Below are 14275 nucleotides of genomic sequence, written 5' to 3'. Positions count from 1 at the left end.
AGTTGTCTAGAAAAAACAGAGTGACTTTCAACTTGCCTGCACTTCGAACCAATCCCAATGTGATGTTTATGTGTGAACTTTACAATAATATGACTAAATAAATATATAATTTAATGTTCAATTACTTCATATTAGGAATATACGAATAATTACTTCTATTCATAACATTTGATTTTAATATTCACAGTGTACCAAATTTACTCTTTTAATTTTTATTGCTTGTAGTGTTTACACGAATTCGTATATCCAATTTAGTTTTTTTGTAGTAGTATGAATATTTTAAAATTCGAATAACCTCTACAGTTAAATGTTCAATAATGTAAAACACAAAGGTTAAAACAATAGTCTTTTAACTTTAATATGCTAATTAAACATGTGGATACGTAAACTGGCGCGTAGATTGTATTGAAATTATAAAGTACAATACATTGAATTGCTTAAGAAATTTAATGGTTGCCTCATAACTGCGGTTTCGATCAGGTAAGAAAATTAGGTTCGTGTCGGTCGATTGACGTCCACTGCTAGATATCTGCCTCCCCCAAAAGCCTATGTCGGTCCACTTAGTGGAAGGTATGCCTACGTCGCGTCTCGTGGTCACCAATATAAGACCTTTCAGCGCCAACAGGCCTCATTTGACACTGCTTGGGCCCTCCATTCCCAGGCGTCCTGTTGAGGATTTCCCCCCTCCGTCTTGAAATTGTAAATAGATATTAAGGCCCTGACTATGTTAGAGAAAACTTTGTAATATTATTATTTTAAAAAAACCGGCCTCCTTTTGTCCCGACGACTTCATCTCAGCATTTTACGAACTACTTCAGTGACCTTGGTTGTTTTGCGCATCTCTTCATTTTTAATTTGATCTTGCAGCATAGCTTTGAACACAGCCTTCTACTTTGCTATTATGTGATAAAGAGCCTTCCAATACGTCGCATCGTAAGCGACTACGCTTTAAATCAATAAGTCATCACCGACAATAATCTGATCAATATTTATTAATGCCAATGTCAATTTTCCCGACCCCTCGAGCTTAGTCATATTTAAGAATTTTAGACTGAACACCAGCTCCTACCAACCCGAATCGCATTTGTATATGACATACAAAATTCTAAACTATTTACCTCAAGTATTCCTAGATCACAGGACACTGTATATATATTCTCCCACGTGGACTTTCAAAGTCCATACTAAAGTCATTTGTTCACTTTAAGTAAAAAATGAAGACAAAGGAATGATAAAGTAACATTCAATTTTTTTTTGTCTGGTGAAAGTATTTTTATTTATTAAATAAATAAAGAAGAATATAGGGATATTGCATCATTTAATAAATCTATTTGTAACTGTGTTACCCAAATAGACAGTATGTCGATATGGAATTGTACATATGAAGCGCAATATATCGTAACTATAGCGGACGCCCCAGCAACATGGGTAGACAGCGAGCTATTAAAATGAACCCCGCGTCAACGTACGGCTTGTTGTTATACAGCATAATCTAACATCATTAGCCTTTATCTATTACTTCAGCGGTGCTTCGCGATAGTCTTATCAGTGAAAGCATAATTCGGGTGCGTGACGTCACGCGCACGTCGCCGCGCCGTGCTCGCGACGTGCGCCGCCCGTGACTGACGGCTAACTCACGCACAATGTGTGATTGAACTATTTAAATTTGGAATCTTGTAATGCAATTATTTTTATTTCATTTCTTTCGTGCCAGGAATTGACTAAATGTCCACAAGCTACGGTCTAGCTTAGACCTATAGATTAGTTATTTATTACCGCTGGCATTTACAGCTTTGAAGCTACCGGAATTCCCGTGGAAATTATTTAACTTACTTCACACTAAGTTAAATGATTACCTCAGGAACTCATGTGTTACTTTAATTATTTCACAGGATTGCAAAATGCAGATTGTCGCTCCACGGATTGAAAATGTGGAAGGGTTCCCAAATGGCAAAAACTACTAGGGCTGTCACGATTCGAAACATGAACATATTGACTCATAAAATTAAATAATCAAATTAATAAAACTTCATCGAAATGATTGATCATCATTTTAGACGAAAGACGACCGCTACTGGACATAGGTCTCCTTTCTAGATTTTCAAAGACATTGACAAAGTCCTCTATCTACCTTTTGAGTGGAGCTCTTACTTTGGGCATGACAGTCCGTGATTCCCACTCCAGAACCATAAGGCCTTAAGCCAATTATTTCTAAAAATTTAATCTGAATAATTATTTTATTTATTCAATCATTATATATCCAGAAAGAAGTTGCAAACAGCATATGATTATATATTCGAAAATATGGTTAAGTATATTAAAGAATAACATCAAAAATGTCAAAATAAAATGTCTGTAAATTCTATATCATTATGGTCTCCAAAGAACGCTACTTTCCTCAAGCTTGACCATGTCGTCTATTCACCTAGTAGCTCATATCCTTATTTCTGATTCGATCTATTTGTCTAGTCTTTATATTATTTTAATTTTAATAGTTTTTTGGTCGAATAATAGAATTAACTCTTAATAACCTAGAGTTTCAATTATGATACCAATCTTTTAAACGTTTCTTTTTATAGGTTGGCTGTACTTATTTTACTGTTGTATAATATTCTTTCCAACGAAATTAAAAAAAAATCTATTTTTCGCTTCATCTAGACCCTCAAGCAGACACAGTAATTTAAAAAAAAATCACTTTCGTAAATCAGGCTACTAAGGGTTAAACAGTTTATTCCTAAGCGTATAGTCGCATATTAATACACAATCCGTAAATAAACGCAAGCGTTAATTTAAAACGTAACAGGTGCACGTAGATTTTCACGGATACTCTGTAAAGATCCAGTCATTAGCTATTCATGATGTATGTTAGGATATATGATTCCGATAAACGGATTAAGAACGAAGATCGGTCGAAAGAAGATCTGTAAAAGGGTATAAGAATTAAAAAGGTAAATGTCATAAAAAACCTTCAGAACTTAGTTAATTTATCAACAAAATTTTTTACAGTATCTACTCTGAAATATGTTATGTTAAGTTTTATCTAAAAACTAAAACCTAATTCAGAGTGTAAAAGCTATAAACGAATGAATGTATAGATGATTTATTGTAAAATAAGATATGGTACATCCTATCCAAAATTAAATGGTTTTAATAAATAATTAATAGCTAATAAATTAATTTCATTTACTATATGTCTGTTTGTTAGTGTTTCATGTCTACAAAGTTATTTGACTGTCACATTTAGAAATACGAAAAGTTATGTTAAATATTTCAGAATATAACTTTATAAAGGATGATTGTAAATAAGTGTAAAAGTTTTAAAGATATTCGCTTACAAATGAATAACTAATCAACCCGTCTAACCGCGTATCGCTTGTGAGAAGTCTTTAGTTATTTCTGGTATTTCCCGGATCCATTTCACTTAACCCGTTCCGTGGTATAATATTAACAATCGAATGCATCCATGCATGCATGCATACAGAGCATAGAAACTAGATAGAAGCGTTTCTGGAGTTTCTTCCTTCACTTCTTTTCCCGGCGTTAAGGTTTTCTGAAGCGATAGTAATGCTATTTTGATGAGTGTAAGCCAAACACTTGTGAGGGCCCATGATTCTAATGCATTTAATTGCAGTATATAGTGGCCCGAGCTGAGGTTTGTCCGGAAGCCTCTGAGATATGGATTACATTACTGCGTAGAAGCACGAACGATAAAATAGAAAGAAAGGAAACTAGATAGAAGTGTTGCTGGAGTTTCTTCCTCCTCTTTTTTTTCTCAGCGATAAGGCTTTCTGAAGCGATATCAGTGTTATTTTGACGAGTGAAAACCAAACCCCAGGTCCACTTGTGCGGGCCTTTGATTCTAATGTATTTAATTGTAGTATATAATGGCCCAAGCTGAGGCTCTTCCGGAAGTCTCCGAGCTTCTTGAAATCTTGAAAAAGGTTGTTTTTTTGGGAAAAGTCTCACACATCCCTACCTAGTTTTGGACAGGGCTTCATAAGGTTTTGAATTTACTATATTATTTATAGTTTTTATTTTATAATCTTGTTTTACTTTCATTTTCGTTTCCTTCTATTTTTACATGATTACCTGTCCTGTTTCATTTTCCGTTATTGTTTCTTTTGATCAAGTCCTTAACTTTAACCCTGCAGTGTTTGAGAAACGCAGACCTATGTTCATCGTCAATCATCAGTGAGGTGATACTGTCCTCACTAATTTTTTTTCTTAGCATGAGCTCGGAATTGCATCGGAGTCCTCCGAATGCGGAACAGTCGACCACCAGGTGCACCAGGTGCAGCTTAAACTGGTACTCCGAGAATCCCTGTGCCCCTGAGCTTCTGAAAGAGTCTTAGAATAACCGGCCGCTGTGCCATGCAAACTCCATCCAGTTTAAGATGCCGGTTCCAAAATAAACACGTCGATACTGTGAAAATGTGATTATCACTGAACGCAGACATTTTTTGAAATCTTTGTATATGCAATATACACGCTTTTTTTAATAATAATCCAGAAAATATTCATGATGCCTAAAGAACTATTAAATAAATTTCTTAATAACTTTTTTATGCTGCCCCGTTCTTGGGGCCTCTCGTTCCTTCTATCATTTTTTCGGAACGAGGATTTTTTTTTTTTATCATTTTTCCATCCAAGAACGTATAAGTGCAAAGGTTTACAACGATATCAAAGACTTCGGAAGATAGCACACCTTGGGAATGATATATTCGCCTCCAGGTCATTTCAATGTTTCATAAATAAGTAACTTAATTTTATATCAAAATATATGTACTCCTTTCGAGAGTTTTTCGCCTGTTATTATTAAGTTAGAAGCATTTTGTCAGATCAGATGATAGACTTGACGTACGTAGAATAAAGAAATTTTAAATTTGTTAGTCTTTAAGATGAAGAACAGTTTGATAAACGCTTTTGAATAAATTCAGAACGTTCTTCTGCGTGTTTTAAAATATGGGTAGACAGAGAAGGATTAAATCAAGTTAGATTTACTTTAATACATGATAAATAGTTGTGAAATATTATTATCGATTGCGAATAAATATGAAACAATTGGTCAGAGTGTATCATACTATATGATACGTGACGTCATCGTGTATATAGTATAAAATATAGATATCGTATATTAATTTTGACCAATTCATAGGGCGTTAACAGCTGGACATGTGCTTCTCTCATCGAACTTCTTCCAGTTTCTTTCTACGACCTTAACAAATGAGTTGACATACCCTGCGCTTGATGCTCTATCGTCACGGACTCCAAAAACTTGAGCGCCCATCTGCCATCTTTGTTACCAATCGGCTGGATTATATCTATTAATTTTGCTGTCAACGGATCTTATTACTGATTCGATTAAAAAATTCCGTACACATTCTCTGCGTGGCTCGCTAAGCGACTGATCATTTTTAAACACAAAGTTTTTATTTCTATTCCATGTAACTACAGTTTAGGAGTAATTCTGGCAAAACGATACATTCATATTTTAAGTATTTTTATATTCTTGAATATGTTATCAAAATTCGTTTAGCTTGGATCTCTCAATAGAGGATTGAGAGACCAATAAACTGCTAGGGTCTAGCTGAAAGAGTCCTCTGCTAGGGTTGTCACTTAATTTTTTTACAATTTTTCGTACATATGATTGAATTTTTTTAATTGTTCTGTGATATCAGGCAGAGAGATAACCGTTGTACGGGCTTATCAGTGTAGCGGCGCACGCTGCCAGTCGGCCACCGGCCTCCGCTTGCGGAGCATTGTACGCGCAGTGTAGTGACGGTGGAAAGTGTAGTAAAAGAAACCACATCGTGTGTAATTCATTAGCCTTTTATATTGTTTAAACCTTAACATAGTTAAACTACTTAAGTAAGGACAGTCTTAAATGAGTATAGCTAGGCGACGAGCGCGAGATCTGTGTCACACCTGAAAATCCCCCACCATCACACGGCAGGGGACGAGATCTGTTGTGGCGTGTTCAGTGCGCGGCAAGGGGCGTAAGGGGCGTGAGCGGAGTGAGGGGCGCGAGGTGTGGGGAAGGCAGGAGGCGCGGCGCGGGGGCTGGCGGTGCTCGTTCCTTGGCGTGCCTCTTGACGTGCTTGGCGAGGTGGTCAGAGCGCATGAAGCGGCGGCTGCACACGCGGCACCCGAACTTCTTCTCCCCGGTGTGCGTGCGCTTGTGCCGGGACAGCTCGTCGGAGCGCGAGAAGCGTCTCTCGCAGCCGGGCCACAGGCAGCGGAACGGTCGCTCGCCCGTGTGCGTACGTGCGTGCGCCTTCAGGTGTGACGACTTGAAGTAGTTCTTGCCGCAGCCTGGGTGCGTGCACTCGTAGAGGCGGCGGCGTGCAGATGGAGCCGGCGACACGAGCCACAGCGCCGCCGCGGGCACCAGTACCGCAGGCGCGGGCCGCGGCGCCAGCGGCACCCACCCCGGCACCGAACGCGCCGCGCGGACTTCCGCCTTGGGCGGCATCTCCGGGTGGGGCTCTGGCACACGCCGCTCGACAGGTACAGGCACAGGCACAGACACAGCCTCAGGCACCGGGGCCTGAGCCGGAGCCGGGGCACATGCAACAGGCGCGACGACAGCCTGTTCCTTACTCGCCATGTACTTAGTCTGCGAGTAACTGTGCCCACGGTTCATTTTAAACTTTAGCGTCTTGAGGATGTTCATGTTCGGCGGCGGCGGCAGCGGCTCAGGACTGCAGGTACCATCTTTGTGTGCCCGCATGATGACGGACGGCCGCCCGCAAGGCTCTGGCGGCGGCGTGGTCAGCAGCCGTGCTAGCTCGCACCGGCTGCGCTTGCATTCCTCTTCACCCTCGGAGTCAGAGGGCTGCGGCGTCACCACCCCGGCCGGGGGGGACTCCCGCGCCCTCTTCACTGCAGCCTTCTTCAACGGCAACTCGATCTGCGCAACAAAGAAACGAACGTAAGTGAACGGCGGACAGAACGCATGCGTCGCCCGCGTGCTCGCGGTCGCAGCTTTCGTGCGACTGAAACTTAAATAAATTTCCGTTTTATTTAAATTAAAAAACTAACTTCCCAAAAATAAACACTCACTTTGCAGTCCATCAACGGAGGCGTCGACGGCGGCGAAAGGGGACCGCAAACTTCTAGCATGGTGGACATTATTGCGACTTTATCATACGACGGGAAAAAAAACTTTCTTTCCGAGAGAAAACTTCGGCGGGTGCGGACAGTTCGCTCGGAACCGTGTAGCTTCGTCGGCGAGTGGCGGACGAATAAACCGTTCGGGCTGCGCTCGCGGTACGAGGCGCGGGTGGGTGCGGCGTGCGGGCGGGCAGGGGGGAGGGCGCGGCAAAATGGCGGCCAATGGCGGCGGCGCGATCACGCAGCGGACGCGTGCCGGCGCGTGCCGCTCACGTGCAAGCGGAGTGGCGCGCGAGGTCGCCGCGTGACGTCACCGGCGCGCCCCCGCGTGACGTCGCCGCAAGGTCGCCTTGCCGCCCGCGCCTCCTGCACTTTCGACACGTGTCAACGACCCTTGCCCGCCCAAATCATCGAACATTCTACACTCAAACCAAGCTCGGACCTCTCGAGGTACACCATCGTGATGTTCTAGATGTTCATCGTTTATCACGCGGTTACCTCGCGAACGCACGACAAGTCATTTTTATTAGTTCAATGTTTTCGAGCTTTTGTTTGATCGTTACCCGTTATGTATGCCTTATCAGTTAACAAATATCGTAAAACACGCTAAATGATGTAAATAAAAGTTTAATTAAGGAATGTAAATATACGAGGAGCACGCGTGCTTGTATTCCCACGGTCTGTTATCGGGTGTTATCGGCAGGGTCGGGTTAGATAGCAACGCACTTGTCTCTCAACATCAACCGGTCGAGTGAAATCCGCCATCTCTTTCAAATTCTCTACACCTAGTATATACTCCACATTTATAAAGATCACCCACAACAAAACTATGACACAATCCATAAAATGAAAAACAAAAAAAAAATCAAATTTAGAATCGTAAAAAAAAGTTAAGCCGAAAGTCAATAAATCGTAGTTCCTATCAAAATTCCTTCGGTTTTTTACTACAATTTCAATTTATTTCGCTTTAATTAATGGATGAATTAAGATAGGAATTAAAAAAAAACTACGTTTCGATATTCTAACAAAAATGCTGACATAATTTGTATATAAGAGATCTTTTATTTGTGTATTGTTTTGTTTCTGAAGATGTTAATGATGTTAGCCCTAAGACTTTTACAGCTTCATCGGTACTGAGTTCACGGAGCGGAAGAGTTCGTGAACTAGATGCTTTTATTCATACACCGCTTGTACCCATATGTACTGCTGACAGAAAAGACACAAGTGCCAATTTGATGACGAAAAACATGTCAAATTTTTGTACCAAAACATACATATTTAATATAACATAAACAATCATTTTCGTTAAAATATTGTCCGACTAGTTGTCAATCGCAAAAAGTCAAATTGATTCCTATATTGCACAATACTACAAATTCCTCATAGTACAACTATAGTAGTAGTAAAAAATATATTATATTTTCTCAACACGTGTTTTTACGTCATAATAGAATTGCATAAGCAAACTGAAAACGCTGGGGTCGTCAAAAAGTGTTAAAACAACATCGAAACTATTCAATACGTGTCGACATGCGACGCAGCGCGCTGTGAAAGTGACGGTCAAATCACGCGTCTCGTGAGTGATTGTCGGACACAAGTCACGAGCGACGAGCGGACAACACAGGCACGCCCATTTTTATCTTCATTTCAGCCATACACTTTCATTAGTGTATATAGATCTCTCCAATAGTTTTCTAATGAAACTGCTTAAAAAGGTGATCTACTCACATATTATCTAAGATACTTGATAGAGATGATAGAAACCACGTACCACCTTGTGTTGAGCAATTAATATTATATAGGCATGCCGACAACAATCTATAGTATGCGTATTACTTTCGTACAACAGTGTACTAGAGATAGTTTTTGGGATGTAGAAATCCGTAGTTGAACTAAAGTAACCAACGAATAATGGCAACGTCAACACTATTGGACTAATTGGAATCCTAGAAATAAATCGAGCTGTTTGGCATACATATCTATGAAGTGTAACATTAATGAATAACCTATACAGAATGTTACACGCCGAGTGGATCGAACCAGGTCCAGGAGTGGGGAAAGTAAATTCAAGAGAAATACAATGACATTTCATGAACACATTCCCATGTATGTTCAGTAATTTTCATTGAATGGTCGTACATTTGAGAATCTGTGATTTTTTTTAATATTCCTTTCCTTAAAGAGCTTAACCATATGTCTATGTTTTGTCTCAAACATTTCAATGCCTTTATCTTTTGTATCATGTAACCACAGATAATAATTGCTGTATAAGATTAGATATAATATCAATGTCATAAAGTATAAAAAAAATTGTAGAGCAGTAATTTTTTTTATTTGACCCTCACTATAGGGATAGGATAGGGATTTACTTTCTTTATTTAATTTTTCACTTCTTTTTTGTTAATTTCATACTCTTCTTTTATTCTTCACAATCTCTATCATTCTATTCTTCATTCCATAATTCAGTCTATTATTCTCTTCCGCTCTAATATCCTTTCATACATTCTCAGTTACTGCAGTTTAGTTTATTTATACAATTTATGTATATCACATCTTTTTTAGTTAATTTTACATCTTATACCTATATATTATAGTTCTCTTAATTTATTTATGTCATAATTAGTTTTAATATACATTTTTGTATTGCACAGTTTATCTTATCATTTTTTCCTATTTATTACTGTTTTGTTTACTGTTCTGCAGAAGTTGAGGAAGGTTTTTCTGCCTTCTTTCTCTATCAAAATGGAGGCAATAGTGGCCTCCTTCAGTAAAAATGTTAAATTGCATAAGGCTTATAATTTGTACCATGCGAACGTTGTATGTGTGCATAAGTGCAGCGGGCGTGTCAGTGTGCGTGGGGAACAGCGCGGTGACGCGCCGGCGGCCGCGTCGCTACGTGCATCTGACTCATTAGTTCGTAATGGCGGCCGGTCTAGCCGCTTCTTACTAGTTTCTGTGTTTTCGCACCGGCGCGAACGATTTATTTCCGAGTTTACTTCGCGTTAATGAAACGATGGTTTAGTCATTCATTTGTTAACTGTTCTATCCTAGTTTTTCCGCCATCTGTTTTTGCGGAAATTTCAATTATGGCGGGAATGTTTTTGTTTTATACTTTTAAGGTAACTTATATTTTGATTTATATTCAAGACGAGGTTGATGAGACAGACAACACAACAAGCTGTTAAGGCTACATTGATCTCATGGCTCGCGGTTGAAATTATTTACATCGTCATTGTTAAATCAATACCTATTTTATATACGTCATTACGATATTTTATTCTATTTGAGGTTAGGTAACTGTTTGCTTATTTATATGACATTTAGACTGTTATGACTACGCATTAACAACTTTATTTTACTTTTATTATTTGGAAAAAAAATAATTAAAATGACATCTAGTTTCTTAAACTTTAATTTAAATTTAAGAATACCACTTTTGACAAATTTAAATTGCTATTTACGTTTTAAGAATGTAATTAATTTTTAATAGGCATTTTTCATCGTGATAGTGGGTTAAAATAATCATTATATTTCCAAAACATTTCTCTAAAACATATTTAAATAAATATAATTAAATATGATGGAATGTATTTACGTGGTTATGAGGAGAAAATATTTCGGCGCAAGAGGTGATTCGAATTAAGGAAGAAGTTTGCGAATAATCGCTATTATAGGTGATGGACGCAAAGAAGAATAGGTTGGTTTGCGGATTGAAGTAAAAGAAGAATCAGGGTCATCTAAAACCAGTTTGTTTATTGATCGTCGAACGTGTTAATATAACTGTAGCATGAGTTATAGGTAATAGTGAAGTGAGAATAAATATTTTGAAAATACAAATATTAGAATAAAATAGCTGTGTGTTGGTTTATATGGTGAATTCTAATGGATAAAAAAATATTACGTGAATTTTTTTTTACAAAATTTACAGAGAATTAGTCATTATGTGTCAAGGGTTTATTTGATTTTATACTAATAGTTTCACGATGGCAATGTACTATATGACTAATAGTGAAATAAGGCTACATTTATACGGTTTGAAAACGAGTTTCTAATAAAATTCACTTACTATTAAAATACCGGTCGGGGGAGCGATAATGTATTTGAATTGCAAAGGATAATTTAAATTCATACCTTTTATTGCAATCGGTATAAGCGTTGTATATAATCTGTGGTAACATGTTCCATATTTAAGAAATTACTGCGTTTCTATTATGTTAAGTTTAATGTTGTTTTTTTACGTCACAAACTGCTGTCCACATGACATTTGCAGTCTGTCCAGCTTCTGTTTTAAGTTCATGGACCCTTCCGCTCCGTGAACTCAGTTCCTATGAAGGTGTAGGATCTCCCGGGCTAATAGTAGCGATTTTTGGGGGAGGCCTATGCCTTGTAGTGGGCGTCTATCGGATGATAAAGTAAAAAATTCCTATTGAATATCGATTCCTATACAAATTCAAGTAGAATCGATATCACAGTTGTTTATAGATTTCAACCATTGCCTACACATCAACTATTACTAGTTCAAAGGATAGGGAGTGTTTTTTCCTGTATTATTATAAATGCAATCTCTACGCAGTTGGCCAACTCTATTCTTTTATTTCAAGGACTAATCCATTCTTAATACTGTTAAGCGATATAGACTCATATCTTAAGGCAATAAGTGCACAAATGCGTTGCAGATTATCGTAGAAACTTCATCTCTTGTTTTAGTTGAATAATATCCCGCATATTCTATAATTATTGCCAATATCATACAATGTATTATAATTTACTAAACATTATTCTTACATTTATATAACTTAGTTAAAAAATAAAATAATAACGGAAACCTTAATTTTTTTAAATAAATCAACAATTTAATTTTTCCAAATAAATAAAATTGGTTACAGATTTTTTTATAATTATATCAAGTGTATATTTAAAACCTGTGTGAAGCGACGGGCAAAGGTAACCCTATACATGCAGCCACGCGTGAAGTTTTAACACGCACTGGAGTTATTTTTGTTACGCGCATGTGCTTCATACTTTTTTATAGTGACCTGCGTGCAGAGTCTATAGCAGTGGTACTCAACCTGTGGCGCTGATGCCGGAAAACCTGTTTGTAAAAAAAATTAATAATGGGTTGTACAATATTATTAATAAAGGTTACACAGATATTACAATAGATGGTGCTGATCTCTAATTTGTGTAATAATTTTTGGCCCTGATTTTCTTATAAGGCTCTTAAGCGAATATGCCTATATTGCGGTTTTATTTTTCTTGCTTGGGTTTCTTCGATTTTTTTTGATAGCCGCCATTATTGGTGACCACTCATTCCACTTATCATATTTGGGACAGGGACTTGATCTAGAAATCATTTTTAGCTACTTTTTTATTTTGGTTCTCTTCTCTTATCCTTCACAATTTTGACTGCTACATCCTCTTTCATTCATCACATTTTCTTCTGTTTGAATTCCTTTGTCAATGTGTTTTTCGGAACTTGTCGACAACGCTGAGATCATTGTCCTGCGCAATGTAACTATACGAGAATCTAGATATGTGTTTATACGGACAGACGGTACATGAATTTTTTGAATCGGATATTTAAGTGATCCATGTGGAACAGATGGGTCAAGGATATTGCTGTACTTAATAATGCCATCAACAGATTAAAAAAATATCAAAACAGCTATTTTTCGACTGTTAATGTAAAATAAATGAATGCGCTTCATAGCTACTTAGGTGTATTTTTCTACATTGCTGTAAAGGTTGTATGATAAAGGGCATAAATTATTTTACAAGTAATTATTTAAATTATTAATAAAAGTAAGTATTTTTTAAATATTTATAGCTTATATAATAGCTTTATTTTTTACTGTATATTATCTGAAAGCTTCATCGATATCGAGCTGGCGGATACTGGAGATCCGCGAGCTAAAATTACTGCACTGGCCGATCTTACTACAGTTACAACGGAGACGTTTGCACAAAGAGGTGCCATACACCTACCCTCCTCCTTGCACTACTTATATTACTCTAGTAATGTAAGTTATGCGAGGATTACTCGGTGTTCGGGGGTGAGAAGCCCCTCCTGGCCACCCTCGCTTGAACGCAGGGGAAGCTCTGTACTAGTCATCATCATCAGATGTGATGGTCGGCTGATGAGCTGATAGACTCCCATTGCAAGCCATAGGCCATCCCCAAAGATCGCCACGGTGACCGGTCTTGCGCCGCCCATATCCTGCCACTTCCTTAACTATGTCGGTATACCTAGTGGTTGCCACGAACCCAACGGCTGTCAGTTGGACGAGCAATGTGGTCCACCCACTACCAGTTCAGATGAGCAATTCTTCGACCTTTGTTCACGACATATGTCTAAATTTCTTATTCTATCTACATTGTTGTACACCAGAAGTTATTAAACTTTTAAAAGGTTGAGTATCCAGTATTCTACAAGTTGTAGTGTATGTGGTTGCGCATGCGCCTCTGTTTGCGAGTGTACGTGCGTGTGTGTATTATGTTTGTGCACGTGTGCCGCCGCACCGGTCGGGGCTCGGCCGTCACAACACGCGATCGACGCGTGTTTTAGTTTTCACGATTGTTCTATGCACACACCTACTTTGTTTTCGCAGTCGTTCGAAAACCTATCGGCCTCGACGGAATCAAGGTCAGATTGTGTATCAGGGTTCGCTGAACTTCGATCATTCTAGAAAGAAACATTGCTGGAGTTACTTCCGACAGTTTTCTCGATGCTAATCGATATGGTAGTAATATTAGTAGGGCCATTATACCATATTACCAAGTCTGGTGCCTTTGAATCGGAATGCTAAACGGATATAATCGACGACTGGGGGCCCTTGAGCCTAAGCACTCCATAGGGCGTCCGTCTAAGCGATCTAAGAACCTGTAGAATGTGACGCTCCAAGCAGAGGTTCTTCAGGGAACCCACGAGCTTCGCTATCTAAAGAGCTAAAGAAGTTATAGGCCTAGCGCCCCCTGCGTCTTTCTCTCTCGCTCTCGCAGAATCTGCAAATGTCACTTACACAGCAGTGTAAGCAAGGTCAAAAATTAGTTTCGTTTACATTATTGTATTAAATAACAATAATGCAGTTAACAGTCGGATAATTTGTTCCTAATTCAAAAAACAAAACGATTTTTATTAACTTTATTACCTTTTCATTCGGTG

General features: G+C 38.5%; 1 protein-coding gene across 1 annotated transcript; it reads right to left on the bottom strand.

The window, feature by feature from the left end:
• Positions 1-5813: 5813 nt before the first annotated feature.
• cbt (cabut) lies at positions 5814-7232 on the bottom strand. Its single transcript, XM_068765127.1, has 2 exons — positions 7063-7232; positions 5814-6910 (listed from the first exon to the last, which is right to left on the bottom strand). The coding sequence occupies exons 1-2, from the start codon at positions 7129-7131 to the stop codon at positions 5978-5980; spliced, it is 1002 nt and encodes a 333-aa protein (XP_068621228.1). The 5' UTR covers positions 7132-7232; the 3' UTR covers positions 5814-5977.
• Positions 7233-14275: the final 7043 nt, after the last annotated feature.

Source organism: Battus philenor, unplaced genomic scaffold, assembly GCF_028537555.1.
Source record: "Battus philenor isolate CCGP_79_NKW_IND1 unplaced genomic scaffold, ilBatPhil1.0.hap1 SCAF_2, whole genome shotgun sequence".
NCBI lineage: Eukaryota > Metazoa > Arthropoda > Insecta > Lepidoptera > Papilionidae > Battus > Battus philenor.
Note: the sequence above shows the minus strand (reverse complement) of the source record. Positions and strands in the feature narration are given on the sequence as shown.

What these genes read in the sequence shown, in the direction of transcription:
- cbt (XM_068765127.1), bottom strand. Translation starts at nt 7,131, where the DNA reads ATGTCCACCATGCTAGAAGTTTGCGGTCCCCTTTCGCCGCCGTCGACG. An exon ending in CTCCGTTGATGGACTGCAAA is followed by an intron (nt 6,911 to 7,062) that starts GTGAGTGTTTAT and finishes TTTGTTGCGCAG; the next exon opens with ATCGAGTTGCCGTTGAAGAA.